The sequence below is a fragment of the Saccopteryx leptura genome, chromosome 10 (assembly GCF_036850995.1).
Source record: "Saccopteryx leptura isolate mSacLep1 chromosome 10, mSacLep1_pri_phased_curated, whole genome shotgun sequence".
NCBI lineage: Eukaryota > Metazoa > Chordata > Mammalia > Chiroptera > Emballonuridae > Saccopteryx > Saccopteryx leptura.
The window spans coordinates 17,899,891-17,914,407 of record NC_089512.1 but is presented as its reverse complement, the minus strand read 5'-3'; the positions used below and the strand labels follow the sequence as shown (position 1 = coordinate 17,914,407).

The window sequence follows — 14,517 nt, the reverse complement described above, 5'->3', positions numbered from 1 at the left end:
CTAGCCATTTTCCCTTCCTTCTAAAGTCAAGCATCTTCTCAAACCGACCATTTTAAGTTTACCTTCTCAGAAAAGCTTTCTCTGCTTATCTTGTTTAAATTAGATTCTTCAAGGGACGCTGTTTTTCTGTACCACAAAACTTTTTTTGTCCACTTTGGTGTTTGGGTCCTTACCTTACGTATAAATGGTAGGGACCCCGCTTTCCAGGCTTACTGTGCACTCAGTACCTGTGCACTGCAGCCCGCAGAGTAAGTCACCATAGGTCACAGTAACCCTGAGCCTGAAAGGTCTTGCACAGGTCGACACAAATCCTCGCCGGTGGCAGTAACCAGAATTCATCGAGTGCTCGAGTGGTTAATTATACGTGAAAGCGTTATGTCCATCCATCGCGGCGGTAAGGAGGCAGCGGAGAATTCCACCGGCGGAGAAAGCTAGGTTCCCAATGGGAAAGCAAGGCCATCAAGACCCAGGTGAGTTGAGCCACCGCCCAGACTCCCGCACGTGACCGCGGGCAGCGCGCCCAGGGCGCCTGCGCAGGAGCTCCCGGAAGTGGCCGGACCGAATCTCGGGCCGAGCGCACGTCCGTCAGCCCGTGGGTCCGCCAGTCTGCCCACCCGGTCCCCGGAGCTCCTCGGCCTCGTCGCTGTCCCGCAGTTTGTTCGGCTGGAACAGCGACCGAGGTGCTCGCCATGTCGTCGTTCATCTCCGTGCAGCTGAAGAAGACGTCGGAGGTGGACCTGGCCAAGCCGCTGGTGAAGTTCATCCAGCAGACGTACCCGAGCGGCGGGGAGGAGCAGGCCCAGTACTGCCGCGCGGCCGAGGAGCTCAGCAAGCTGCGGCGCGCCGCGCTCGGCCGCCCGCTGGACAAGCACGAGGGCGCGCTGGAGACGCTGCTGAGGTGGGCCCGGGCCGGGGCCGGGGCCGGGACGCCGCCCGCCGCCCCCGTCCTCCCTTCTCTCCCTCCCTCCGCCTTTCCCGCTTCCCTCCTGCACACCCACGGCCCAGGCCGGCCGGCCGCCGCTCCCCGGCCCTCCCCGGCCCTCCCCGGCCCTCCTCGGCCTGGCCCGGCGCCGGGCGCGTAGGTGTGGTCTGCATTCCTTCCCGGTGAGCGGGAGCCGGCCGCGGGCTCCGCTGGCCACTGCTGCCGGCCCGCCGGAGCCCGGCTCCGCCCGGGCCCACCCGGTTCCGCCCGGGCTCCGTGGGGCAGGTACCTGGGAGGAACCGGCTGCCCCGTACTGCTGGATCTCGCTCGCTTGTTTTATCCAGAACTAGTTTTCTTCACTTTTTAGAGGGGGTCTGTCACTGAGATCTCCTCTCTTCCCAAGTTTTATTTTTTATTTTTTATTTCTTAGCCAGATTCCAAAATAGCAGTTGCTTGAGGGAAGTGGGAGAATTGGGACATTGTGACTGGATCACGTGCCTGCTGCTGGTTACATTGTCCCCTTGAAACGAGGCATCTTCCTAAGTTCATCATAATTAAATGACAGGAGAGTTCCAAAGGTTAGGAGCGACCATTATTTTAAATGGAAATAGAGTGACATAAAAGAAGGTTCAAGAGAAGTTGCTTAAAATCAGTTTGTTCTCAAACAGGTATGCCAAATAGAGTAAATTTATTTTGCAAGTGCTTGTTGGTGATTCTCATTTCCTACGTGTGACATAGTCTCCTTGTTCTAACGGGAGAAACACAGCTGTATTAGGATGTACAGAGGGGAAGCCCAGGTTAAACTAGCTTATTTGTGCTGGTCACTGAAAAGTTGAGCGATTCTGCTTCCTTCACTTTAGGCATCGCTGGCAATCATCTTGCCTCCATGTTGGTTCCCTCTTCATTCAGCTTTGTTCTTGCAGTGGGAAAGGTGGCCTGGCAGATGTACTTTAATTACAGTGGTCAGAACACTCAGGCTCTCCTTAGCTCTGGCGGAAGGCCATGGGAAGCCTCTGATTGTGTTGACTTGTGCCCGTTTATGATGGTGGGAAATGTGCTAATTTAATTGCCTCTGTCTGAGTCACTCAGCTGGTATAACTTCTCCATCACCCCCTCTCCATGGATCAAAGCAATATGGTTTGGGTGAAGAGCTGGTTCCCCAAAAGGCGGGTACTAAATAGATTGCTTGGAGAGATTATGAACTCGTGGTGTCAGTTTTAAAGATGGGGCTGTTGGGTTGTAAAGATTAGTTTGATATTTAGTCTGAACATTAAAAAAAAAAGTTAGGAAATACTTAGATCGTTAGAATTAACAAATTTATAAAAAAGCCCCAAAGCAATTTTTATGTAAATATGAATAGCATTCAGTGAGGATTTTCCATTAGAAGTATTAAAAAAGCATGGGTATAGTGAACACTATGATAAAAGTTTGTTGAATATGTTTCATGGTCCCAACACTTCAAGAGCTTGGGAGTCTTCAGTGACATTGATGCATGTGTTTAAGACCAACAGACGAGAGGATGGTGAATTGTACTGATAAGGTTCTGTATGAACTTGAAAACTTCATTTGTTCACCCCTTTATTCTTTCCCAGGCATAAATATGAGACTGTTCCTAGGTACAGGGCTGTTGCACAGATAGCATCTTTGAAACTATCCACGTTTCTTTAGTCACCTCAATATTGTCCTCCTCTAGCTCTTTCATTATCAATGATGTTTTTCACTTTCTGCTCTTCTAGTGGGGTTTGGGTACTGAAAGGTATACTGCAATCTATTAAATTTTATGATGGAGGTGTATACAAAAGTTCTTTGGGTATACATGCTGTAAAAATCAATCATTTGTGAGATGTTTGTTCCAGTCAAGCAAAATATCTTAATAACTATGTTGGATAATTGTGTAAACTGAGCATGAGTTTATGTATGTTTAACTTAATGAACATTTGAGAAAAATTTTCAAATAGGAGGGGTTAAGCTAATTCCTAGAGAATGGAAGCTAGTTTGATTAGTACGGGTACACAGCTCCACAAATAGGTCCAGTGAAGGACCTGCCTTTTTATTATTACTAACGTAGACCTTCTAGTAAAATTTTCTGAAACACACTTATGTGTATGTTATTGAGAATGAGTCTCATCCTTTATAAAGTGGCCTAAACTAAAAATTAATTAGAAAAGCCTTGGTAAATGGTGAACTTGAGGAGGATCAGATGGAAATTGTGGTTTTTTTTTTTTTTTTTTGGAAGCTCCTGATATCAGTGTCCATGTCTTTTGTGGCAGTTAGTGTTTTTAGAGAGAACACTTCAGGTCTTCTTCCATGAAAAAGCCTGGTGTCAGTTTTCTGAAATTTGATCAGGGGAATGGATGTTGGGGATCTCAACAATTACGTGCGCAGTCTTTTCTGTCATCTGTTTTTAGTGGGCACCCGTATCAGATTTGGATCCAGCTGCATGTGGTCAATCTCAAGTCATCAGTGAGATGAGTTGCAGTTTTATTCCTGTGTAAAAAGTTGGTAGATAGGTAGCCTGGTAGCCTGGTGCTGGTATTGTAGCTCTGTGAAGTTCCTTAGGCTCAGGCTCCTTCCAGCTGTCTGTTGTATAAAACCTAGGATCCTTTTCTCAGGGCCCAGGTAACGGTCGCACATAAGTTTAAGGTAGTGGGCTAGGCCTGACCAGGTGGTGGCACAGTGGATAGAGCGGCGGACTGGGATGCGGAGGACCCAGGTTCGAGACCCCAAGGTCACCAGCTTGAGCGTGGGCTCATCTGGTTTGAGCAAAAGCTCACCAGCTTGGACCCAAGGTCGCTGGCTCAAGCAAGGGGTTACTCGGTCTGCTGAAGGCCCGCAGTCAAGGCACATATGAGAAAGCAATCAATGAACAACTAAGGTGTCGCAATGCACAACGAAAAACTAATGATTGATGCTTCTCATCTCTCCGTTCCTGTTCCTGTCTGTCTCTGTCTATCCCTCTGTCTGACTCTCTCTCTGTCTCTGGGGGAAAAAAAAGATAGTGGGTTAGAGGAAGGGAGAAAGGAGGCAGAGGGCTCAGCTTCCGGGAAGTTTCCTGGAAACTGCCCCACAAAACCGTGCTCATATGTTATTGGCCATTATGCATGTGTCTCCATCTCAGAAGGGTAGGCCAGAAAAAGGAATTTTTATTAAAGGCAACCAACATACACAGCTAAAATCTGGGGTTTTGTCAGGAAGAGAATTCTGTTGACTGGTGGTTTCAACCCTTTTCCACCTGAGGACTCATGAAAGTAGAATTATTTGGGGGATGGCTAAGGCAGAAATCACCCTGAGCATAAGTGAATCTAAGATTATTTGGTCTATAATCTTCATAACAACATTGGGGTGGTTAACTTGCAGATGGGCACAAAATTTCTGTCGGACTGTGCCACAGACCAGCGTGGCTCCTAATAATGGTGCAGAATTAAGGAAACACTTATCAAAACAAAAACGATGGGACAGGGAGGACTCTTCAAAATGTCTGGCAGTATCTGAGTGCCCCATAGCCCCAGTTTGCTTTATTATATAGCCATATGCAAATCAAGGACCTTGATACAAAGTTGCACATCCAAGGCTAAGACAGGAACTCTCCCAAGGCATAAAACAGGATGCATTAGCGAAATCTACCAACATCTGAAAACAAAGTCAGAGGAAGGGCATGTATATTGCTTCCAGCAACCCAAGGAAGCAAGTGGAGTGGGTGCAAATACTCAGCATCATAGCCAATGTGGAGATGGAGGGGGGAGAACTTAGCCTTTTGCTAAGCCTCGAATCTATAATGGCTTTTTGCCATTTATGGTGCACAACAGGACTGGTAGCTGAGAAACGCTGAGGCAGCATTCCCAACCATAGCCTCTCAATCCCATCCTCCTCACTTAGCTATGCTTGATATCCCTAACATTTCCTGTGAGTAAACCTACTCGGAGTAGAGGATCTGGTAGCCTAAAGGTTTCAGAGATTTTCTTTCTTTTTTTTTTCAGAGACAGAGAATCAGAGAGAGGGATAGACAGGGACAGACAGATAGGGACAGACAGACAGGAACAGAGAGATGAGAAGCATCAATCATTAGTTTTTCGTTGTGCATTGCACCACCTTAGTTGTTCATTGATTGCTTTCTCATATGTGCCTTGACCGTGGGCCTTCAGCAGACTGAGTAACCCCTTGCTCCAGCCAGCGACCCTGGATCCAAGCTGGTGAGCTTTTGCTTAAACCAGATGAGCCTGCGCTCAAGCTGGCGACCTCGGGGTCTCGAACCTGGGTCCCTCCACATCCCAGTCTGACGCTCTATCCACTGCGCCACCGCCTGGGCAGGCGGTTTCAGGGATTTTCCACTGTGCTTTCTCTTCCCAGCCTCACATTGAATTCCTGTCATGGTACCTCATGCTTCTTTAGATCCGATTCCTGCTGGCTTCTCTGACATGATGTGGCTTATCCTGTTATCTCCCTCCCTCAAGGCAGTTAGATTTTCAGCTTTCTCTGCTTCCTTCACTTTTCACCTTCTACAAAATTTTACTGAAACCTCTTTGTGGTGTTGTACCCTTTCCCATTCTTTTTATCCTTGTGCATTTACATCTTTTTAATTTTTTTAGTTGCATTTTGAGAGGGATTAGAAGAGAGTGTTTATTCAGATCTCTTTGTTTAAGTCAGCACCTGCATTTTCAGCTCTCCATAGTGGTTTTTATCAATTTACCTTCCCATCAGCAGGTATATGTGAGTTTTTTATTCCTCCATGTCCTTCCTAATACAGGGGTCCTTGGGTTACTACAGTCTTGACATATGATGTTTTGAGTTTACGACACTCACTCCCATAAAAACTTAAAAAACTTGAATGATTTGGTTTACACCATTAGCGTTGTACTTATGAACTACGTGGGTGAACAACATAGTTTGGCTGCGCGCAGGAAAGAATATGCAGGAACGCGCCTATGAGTGTGGGAGTTGGTGTCCCCCAGTACACTTTCGTGTGCCATTTTGGACTGTTAAAAGTGCAAGTGTTCCATTGTGTCAGGCTAGGGTGTGTTTTGACTTACACCAAAATTTGGGTTACATCACTCACTGTTGTAGAAACGGAACTGTGTTGTAATCCGAGGACCCTCTGTACTTGCTGATTAACAATTCAAATTATTGCTTTTTGCTAAACTGATGGATGAGAGAGAGTACCCTGTTTTAGGCAGCAGAGCCCTAATTTCTCGGAAGTCCAGCATTTTACATTTACTGGTCACTTAGTTTCTTTTTCTGTGAATTGCCTGTTCTTTTTCTTTGCCCATTTTCTAGGCTGCTGGTTTTTTACTGATTTTTAGTAGTTATTTACCTTTTCTGGCTATTTATTCCTTTCCCTTATGTGTATTGCAAACATCTTTTAAATCTGTTTTTTGTCTCTTAATTGTGTTTATGATGTCTTTTGTCACACAGAAGTTTTTGCAAAATGTTTTATTTTTATCTGTATTTACAATTTTTTTCTTATTCCTAATATTGTGCATGTGTTATGTAAGACTTGCTGCTTTGATCAGATTTGCTAGGCCCTGGCTGGTGACTCAGTAGATAGAGCACTGGCCCAGTATATGGACATCCTGGATTCAATTTCCGGTCAGGGGAAGCGACCATCTGCTTCTCTCCCCCTCCTTCTCCCCCTCCCTCTCCCCCTTCTCTCCCTCAGCCAGTGGCCTGGTTGGTTTGAATATGGCTCTGGGCACTGAGGATAGCTTGGTTGCCGAAACGCATCAGCCTCTGCTGCTAAAAATAGCTTGGTACTCAAGCATCAGCCCCAGACGAGGGTTGCTGGTTATCTTGGTTGGTGTGCATGCGGGAGTTTGCCTCACTATCTCTTTCCTCTCACCTGAAAATAGAAATTGCTAAAGGTTTGCAATCACTTCTCTTTTTTTAAAAATTAAATCTAGTTTTATTTTAGGACTATGGTTTTTTTTTAGTCCACTTTTGGCTTCATCCAGCTGGGTGTTTTTTTGTTTATGTTTTTTAAGATTTTTTCCTTGATTTGATTGAGAGTGTAAGGGAAAGAGAGAGAGAAGCATCAGCTTGCCATTCCACTTAGTGGTTCAATTTAGTTGTATACTCATTGATAGGGATCAAACCTATGACCTAGGCATGCTAGGAGGATGCTTTATTCACTGAGCCACCTGACTAGGGCCAACTGGTTTGGAAATGATGTATTCTCATTGAAATTTATTTTTTATTATTTTTATTTTTTACAGAGACAGAGAGAGGGATAGACAGGGACAGACAGACAGGAACGGAGAGATGAGAAGCATCAGTCATTAGTTTTTCGTTGCACATTCCGACACTTTAGTTGTTCATTGATTGCTTTCTCATATGTGCCTTGACTGCGGGCCTTCAGCAGACCGAGTAACCCCTTGCTCCAGCCAGCGACTTTGGGTCCAAACTGGTGAATTTTTGCTCCAACCAGATGAGCCCGCACTCAAGTTGGCAACCTCGGGGTCTCGAACCTGGGTCCTCCGCATCCAAGTCCAATGCTCTATCCACTGCGCCACCGCCTGGTCAGGCGACATTTACTTTTTAATAGTTTGTAATTTTAGTTTGGTTTTCTTTAACTCAAGAGTCATACAGATTTTGTAAAATTTCTAAATAGATTTGTCTGTCATTCTTTTGTGGGTTAAAATTTAGTTACATTATGGAAGTACCTTTTTCATTTTTAAAATGAAGTTCATAGAACTAGGCTATAATTTCTGAAAGTTTTTTTTTTGTATTTTTCTGAAGCTGGAAACGGGAGAGACAGTCAGACTCCCGCATGCGCCCGACCGGGATCCACCCGGCACGCCTACCAGGGGCGACGCTCTGCCCCTCTGGGGCTTCGCTCTGCCTCGACCAGAGCCACTCTAGCCCCTGGGGCAGAGGCCAAGGAGCCATCCCCAGCGCCCGGGCCATCCTTGCTCCAATGGAGCCTCGGCTGCGGGATGGGAAGAGAGAGACAGAGAGGAAGGAGGGGGGAGGGTGGAGAAGCAAATGGGCGCCTCTCCTATGTGCCCTGGCCGGGAATCGAACCCGGGACTTCCGCATGCCAGGCCGACGCTCCACCGCTGAGCCAACCGGCCAGGGCCTGAAAGTTTTTTTCAAGTACTTTTTATAGATCAGGAAAGAAAATACTGCTATTCCATTTTGCTTCTCAACTGTTGTTTACATTCTGATTTTTGTTTTGGAGGTGAATGAAGATACTGAGATAATGTTATCACTAATGACATTGTTACAATTAGTTAAATAGTGTGGGGGTTGTAAAGATAGACATACACCTTATTTCTTTCACCTCTGTTTTTCTCATCGCACTTATCACTACCTATTATATTTTAATTTAATGTTTGTGCTCCTCCCCCCCAAAGTAAGCTTCACAGGTCCACATCACACATTTTCTTTATTTATTTAATTGATTTTTTTTTCTTTAGAGAGAGAAATAGAGAAAGGAGAGAGAGGAGAGAGGAAGGGAAGCATTTGTTCCACTTAGTTGTGCATTCTTTTGGTTGCTTCCTGTGTGTGCCCTGAACTAGTATTGAACCCATAACCTTCTTGTTTCAGGATGATACTCTTAACTAACTGTGCTAACCAGCCAGGGCTACAAGGGTACAAATTTTAAAATGTTTATTTATTGCTGAATTCCTATGTCATAAAACTGTGTTTGTTGCATAGTAAGTTCTTAGTGTATATTTGTTGAATGGATGAGGAAAGGCATCTTTGATGACTTAGCCTAGACAAGAAAGGTGGGAAATTGTGATGGTAAAAATTTCCAGGTACAGCCTGACCTGTGGTGGGATAAAGTGTCAACCTGGAACACTGAGGTTGCCGGTTTGAAACCCTTGGCTTGCCTGGTCAAGGCATATATGGGAGTTGATGCTTCCTGCTCCTCCCCCTTCTCTCTCTCTCTCTCTCTCTCTCTCTCTCTAAAAATCAATAATAAAAAAAAAATTCCAGGTACGGAGAGAAAAGTTGTGTGAAGGTGCAGGGTAGGAGGGAGCACAGACTGGTAATTAGAAAAGGTAATGAATATTCTGATGAGGCTTGGAGACTTGAATGCTGGTCAGGAAACGCCAGCCCTTGTCAAAATTTTTGGATGTAGTTTTAAGAATAATGGGAATCTATTATAGGGTTTGAGCACTTAATACTTCAGAATTTGTTTCCTAAGTATGTACAATAATAGTCTACATAACCACAGTACAGTTTTCAAAATCAGGAAATTAACATTGATTGAATATTACCATTTAATCTGTGTAATTAATTACAATTTTGTTCCTTCTCCCGTAATGTTTCTAGGTTCAGGATCGAATCCAGATTCTGAGTTGCTTTTAATTGTCTCTTTAGTCTCCTTCAATCTGAAAGTTTCTCAGATTTTTCTTCTCTTTTATGACCTTGACATCTTTGAAGAGTACAGGGTAGTTACTTTGCAGAATGTTCCCGAATAAGGATTTGTCTCATTTTCTCATTATTTATGCATTTTTGGGCAGTCGTACCACCAAAGTGCTGCTGTGTTCTTTTTAGTGCATATCTGGAAAAACATCACTTGATTTGTCCTGTTGCTGGTCATATTAGTCATATTAACTTTTTTTTATTTTTTTGGTATTTTTCTGAAGCTGGAAACAAGGAGGCAGTCAGACAGACTCCCGCATGCGCCCGACCGGGATCCACCCAGCACGCCCACCAGGGGGCGATGCTCTGCCCATCCGGGGCATTGCTCTGTCGAGACCAGAGCCACTCTAGCGCCTGGGGCAGAGGCCAAGGAGCCATCCCCAGCACCCGGGCCATCTGTGCTCCAATGGAGCCTTGGCTGCGGGAGGGGAAGAGACAGACAGAGAGGAAGGAGAGGGGGAGGGGTAGAGAAGCAGATGGGCGCCTCTCCTGTGTGCCCTGGCCGGGAATCGAACCCGGGACTTCCGCATGCCAGGCCGACGCTCTACCACTGATCAAACCGGCCAGGGCTGGTCGTGTTAACTTTTATGATTTGATTAAGATGGTGTCTTCCAGGTTTCTTCACGTTAACAATTAATAAGTATGTTGTACTAATAATTAGTAAGTAGTTTGTGGGAAGGTACTTTGAGACTATACATTTAATATCCTGTTTCCATCAAGCTTTTATATTTTGGCATCCATTGATAAATCTTACCTAAATAAGTTATTGTACTCTGAAAGGCGTCAAAGGGTGATTTCTCTAACTCCATTATTTATTTTAGATTTATTAGTTGGCTTTGTACAGAAAGAAGGGTAGGGCTTTCCCTGTTTACCTGTTTATTTACTTCAGAATGATGATCTTATTTTCCTGAATGGGTTATGATTTATTTTATTTAAAATTTTCTATAGTTGGCTAGTGGGAGCCCCTTAAAGCTAGTTCCTGTACCCTTTTAACATGTTCTCATCATTTTCTTGAAAACTCCCTTGACTTTCTGGCATAGCCAGATGTTTTAGTCTTAAGTCTTCAATGTTTTCCGTCTCAGTTGTGGAGTCATTAATTCTCTAAATAGCACTGGCTCCTTTTAATGCAGAGCATTACTTCTCTGGTCACTAGGCATGCTTATTGCTACGTAGTATTCCTGCTTTTGGACTTTCTCAGCATACACATTTAGAAAACACACACACACCCCTATGCCTATTTTTGCATCTTTTTACTATATTAAAAAATGAGTTCACATTCATACCTCTAATTCCAGTCCAAAGCCAAAGAATTTATTCTTCCTTTATTACTAACTCCTTTCTCTGATAGTTAGAACCTGGCTTTTTTTTTTTTTTTTTTTTTTTTGAGAGGAGGGGAGGCAGAGACAGTCTCCTGCATGTGCTCTGACTGGGATCCACCGGGCATGCCCAACAGGGGGTGATGCTCTGCCTATCTGGGGCCCTTGCTCTGTTGCAACTGGAGCCATTTCTTTAGTGCCTGAGGCAGAGGCCATGGAGCCATCCTCAGCATCCGGGGCCAACTCGCTTTGTGGAGGCTTGGCTGCAGTAGGGAGGGAGGGAGGGAGAGAGAGAGAGAGAGAGAGAGAGAGAGAGAAGCGGGGGGTGGGGGAAAAGCAGATGGGCATTTCTCCTGTGTGCCCTGACTGGGAATTGAACCTGGGACATCCACATGCTGGGCTGACACTCTACCACTGAGCCAATTGACCAGGACTCCAGCTTTCTTTATCTTCAATGTATTTATTTACCTGCTTATTTCTTCCTGTTTGTAATCAAACTCATTGCTGTGCCAGCCAAAATCTTGACCTTAGACATGTTGCCCCTTCCTCCAAAAACTTAGTCTCAGAAATAACCATTGGAAAGGTAGTCCCAGTGAAGGGGTGGGGGACTAGGAGATAACAAGGAAGGAGAGAATATTTAGGCCAGTTAGAAAGCTTGGCCTTGAGTACTTCCTCATCCCTCTTGCTAGCTCAAAGGTCTGTCTTTTGAGCAGGACAACTGCTTCGGAAAGATTATTCTGGCTGCTCTGTGGAGAATAGATTGAAAAGAATAAGGAGAAAAACCGAGAGGTTGACTAGGTAACTTTTGGATTAGTCTGCTTTAGAGGGAGGGTAGTAGCTTTTTTTTTTTTTTTTTTGTATTTTTCTGAAGGTGGAAACAGGGAGAGACAGTCAGACAGACTCCCGCATGCGCCCGACCGGGATCCACCCGGCACGCCCACCAGGGGGCGACACTCTGCCCACCAGGGGGCGATGCTCTGCCCCTCTGGGGCATCGCTCTGTTGTGACCAGAGCCACTCTAGCGCCTGGGGCAGAGGCCAAGGAGCCATCCCCAGCGCCCGGGCCATCTTGGCTCCAATGGAGCCTCTGCTGCCGTAGGGGAAGAGAGAGACAGAGAGGAAGGAGAGGGGGAGGGGTGGAGAAGCAGATGAATGCTTCTCCTGTGTGCCCTGGCTGGGAATCGAACCCGGGACTTCTGCACGCCAGGCCGATGCTCTACCACTGAGCCAACTGGCCAGGGCCCGGGAGGGTAGTATCTTTGACAAACTGACAGGTGGAGATGGACAGAGTGGACATACCCAAAATATACTTGAAAGTTGGCAAAGTTGTTTTTAATGAGCAGTTTGCCAGAGATTTTTAACTTGCTCAGTGGCTATAAAGAGTTATCCCAAAAATAGTATTTTAAGAAATATTTTGGTTTTCCTGGGTAGGTATTTTCTTTTAGTTAATAATAGTTGATAAATATTTTTCTTTGGTGGAAAGATGAACTTTTGTTCACAGTTTTTTCATTGCATGCATTTAGCTCCTGGTTTACATATGAAAAAATAATATTAATTAAGTTCAAAGTGGCTGATTGACTTGTGGGCCACTCAGAATAAGCATGAATAATTTTAGTATACTCTTTAACCAGTTATATTTACATAAATATGTATATTTAGCTCTGCTAATTTTTAATTTTGCTGTGTTTTTTAGATATTATGATCAGATCTGTTCCATTGAACCTAAGTTCCCATTTTCTGAAAATCAGGTAAGTCATCATATATTTAATTTGTAAAGTTATATGATTAATGGCAAGTCACCTATTTCCTCCCACCCATAGTATCATTTTGTTAAAATAACTGCTGTCTCTTCACTGTCTTTTGGTTTTTATGGGACTTTTAAATTCAAATTAGAAGCTTTTAGGCCCATCTAATAGGAATGTACAGTATATTTTTTTGAAGAATGTTTCTAGGAATCTTGTTCATGTCACTCCTCAGTAACTTCTGGGCTCATGTAGAGCATTGGACTGCGTGCATGTGTGCGTGTATGTGTGTGTGTGTGTGTGTATTTTAACTGCGTTTTATATTGTTAGAACCTATTAACTGATTTATAGTGTCCTTCACTTTAGCTTTTGTAGAATTAAGAAGGAACTATAATTCAGCAAGTATTAGTTTCAGATTATGTACTTTAAAAATTATTTTCACAATTATATTTGCATGTAATATTGCAAATGCTGTTATGATTGGTTGTTACACTATAAAAATGTCAACTTTTCTTTTTCTAAAAGGCTAGATATTGAAAATGCTGATGATTTCTTAGTTTTATTTGGGAGACTTACTGAAAGTTTTTAATTTCCATGAGACTTCTAAATTTTAAATTACTTTATGAAAAATACTTTAAATATTCTTGGACTAAAGTTTTTTAGGTGAAATGATATGTTAAGATTTTCTTTAAAATACTCCAGGAAAAAATTATGTGTGTGGGGTGGGAGGTGTAATGTAGGAGGTCCAGACCTGGAAAATTGATCTGGTATTATTGTGGGATTCCAAAGAAACCACAAGGAGGACGGTGGAGTGGGCATAGCCTTTATTATTTGCATACAGGGGTAGCACCAATGGCAGCTGGTTGGTGAAAGCTCCATACCTTGCTGAGGGGGTTGGGGTTTAAATAGCTGAGTCCTGGGTGGTTACTCAAGTGAAACTCTTTGTGTACCTGTAAGCAAGCAGGTGAGCAGGGGTAGAGGTAAGGGTGTTGCTCTCATCTGGTGACTCAGTTTCACTGTCCTTAGTAAAACCTGAGGTACACTTCACTGCCCTTTATCTCATGGCCTGTGGTCAGGATCTGTGACCACAGCACCATGTGGCTGGGGAGGGGGAAGGGCCATGTCCAGCATCGACCCTATAGGAGGTGGTTGGACAGGGAAAGTGGGGGTGGTAGATGAACCAAGAAGGGTAGAAATCTAAATAAGCTTCTCTTGGCTTATTTAACAATTAAGTTTCTATTTTGTGGAAGCCATTGTGTGTTTATAAAGATGAATAAGGTCGTGTTTTTTGGAGCCGTAGAGTGACCATTTGAAGTAACTTTGTGCAGTATTTTACTTAAAGAAAAAGTAAAAGAAGAAAATTTATGGCCAGGAAAAGGAAAAAGAAAAGGAATTGGTTGATTAGAGATGATAATGTTTTAGATAGGTTGAAACTTTTGTCTTTTTCCTCATTGTGAGTTTTCTTTGAAAGAGACTTAATATTTAATTTAATGAGATCCAAAAAGGTAACATGATTTTCTGTTTTCTCTCTATCAAGATCTGCTTGACATTTACCTGGAAGGATGCCTTTGATAAAGGTTCACTTTTTGGAGGATCTGTAAAGTTGGGTATGTAATTTTTTAATAAAAAATATAGGATTCTTGGTCTAAACACTTTGTTTTTGGTTTTTAAAAAATCCTTTTCTAATGACTCTTTAAATAAAATTTTTTACATTTTATTTTCTTTATAACTTCAACTTTTAATGTAATTTCCAAATACTTGTAGAGAGCCTATGTCTTGCCAGGCACTGTCCTAGTTATAAATGTGAATAAGGCAGTGTATTCAGGCTGGTTGGGAAGAATGTTGATCAGTCTGGGAACAAATTGAGGAGAGCATGGACGAGGAAATTAATTCTGCCTGTTGAAAGTAGGCAGTGTGTAGTTAAGCCTTGAAGGATGAATTTGTTTTTTCCGGATAGAAAATGACATTATAGGTAGAACATTATAAGCAAAGGTCAGAAGAGTGAAGCTTTTTGATCTACTAGCTCAGCATATAACCTCTTTGTGCCTTCATTTTCTCATCTGTGTGAAGTGGGGAATAATACTCTATTCTTTATCTCATTGGGTTCTTGTGTCGATTAAATGAATGAATACATGTAAGTCTTTGGAACAGTGCTCAGTAAACATCAGCTGCAA

General features: G+C 43.5%; 1 protein-coding gene across 2 annotated transcripts in view; it reads left to right on the top strand.

Annotated features, from left to right (window-relative positions):
• The first annotated feature begins 549 nt into the window (after positions 1-549).
• The window catches only part of PDCD6IP (programmed cell death 6 interacting protein), a 61,494-nt gene continuing 47,526 nt past the window's right edge, over positions 550-14,517 (top strand). For both annotated transcript variants that reach the window (XM_066350576.1, XM_066350575.1), the window contains exons 1-3: positions 550-898; positions 12,295-12,349; positions 13,881-13,950. In XM_066350576.1, coding sequence (XP_066206673.1) covers positions 690-898; positions 12,295-12,349; positions 13,881-13,950 — 334 coding nt within the window. In that variant the 5' untranslated portion in view covers positions 550-689. The remainder of the gene's footprint in view (positions 899-12,294; positions 12,350-13,880; positions 13,951-14,517) is intronic.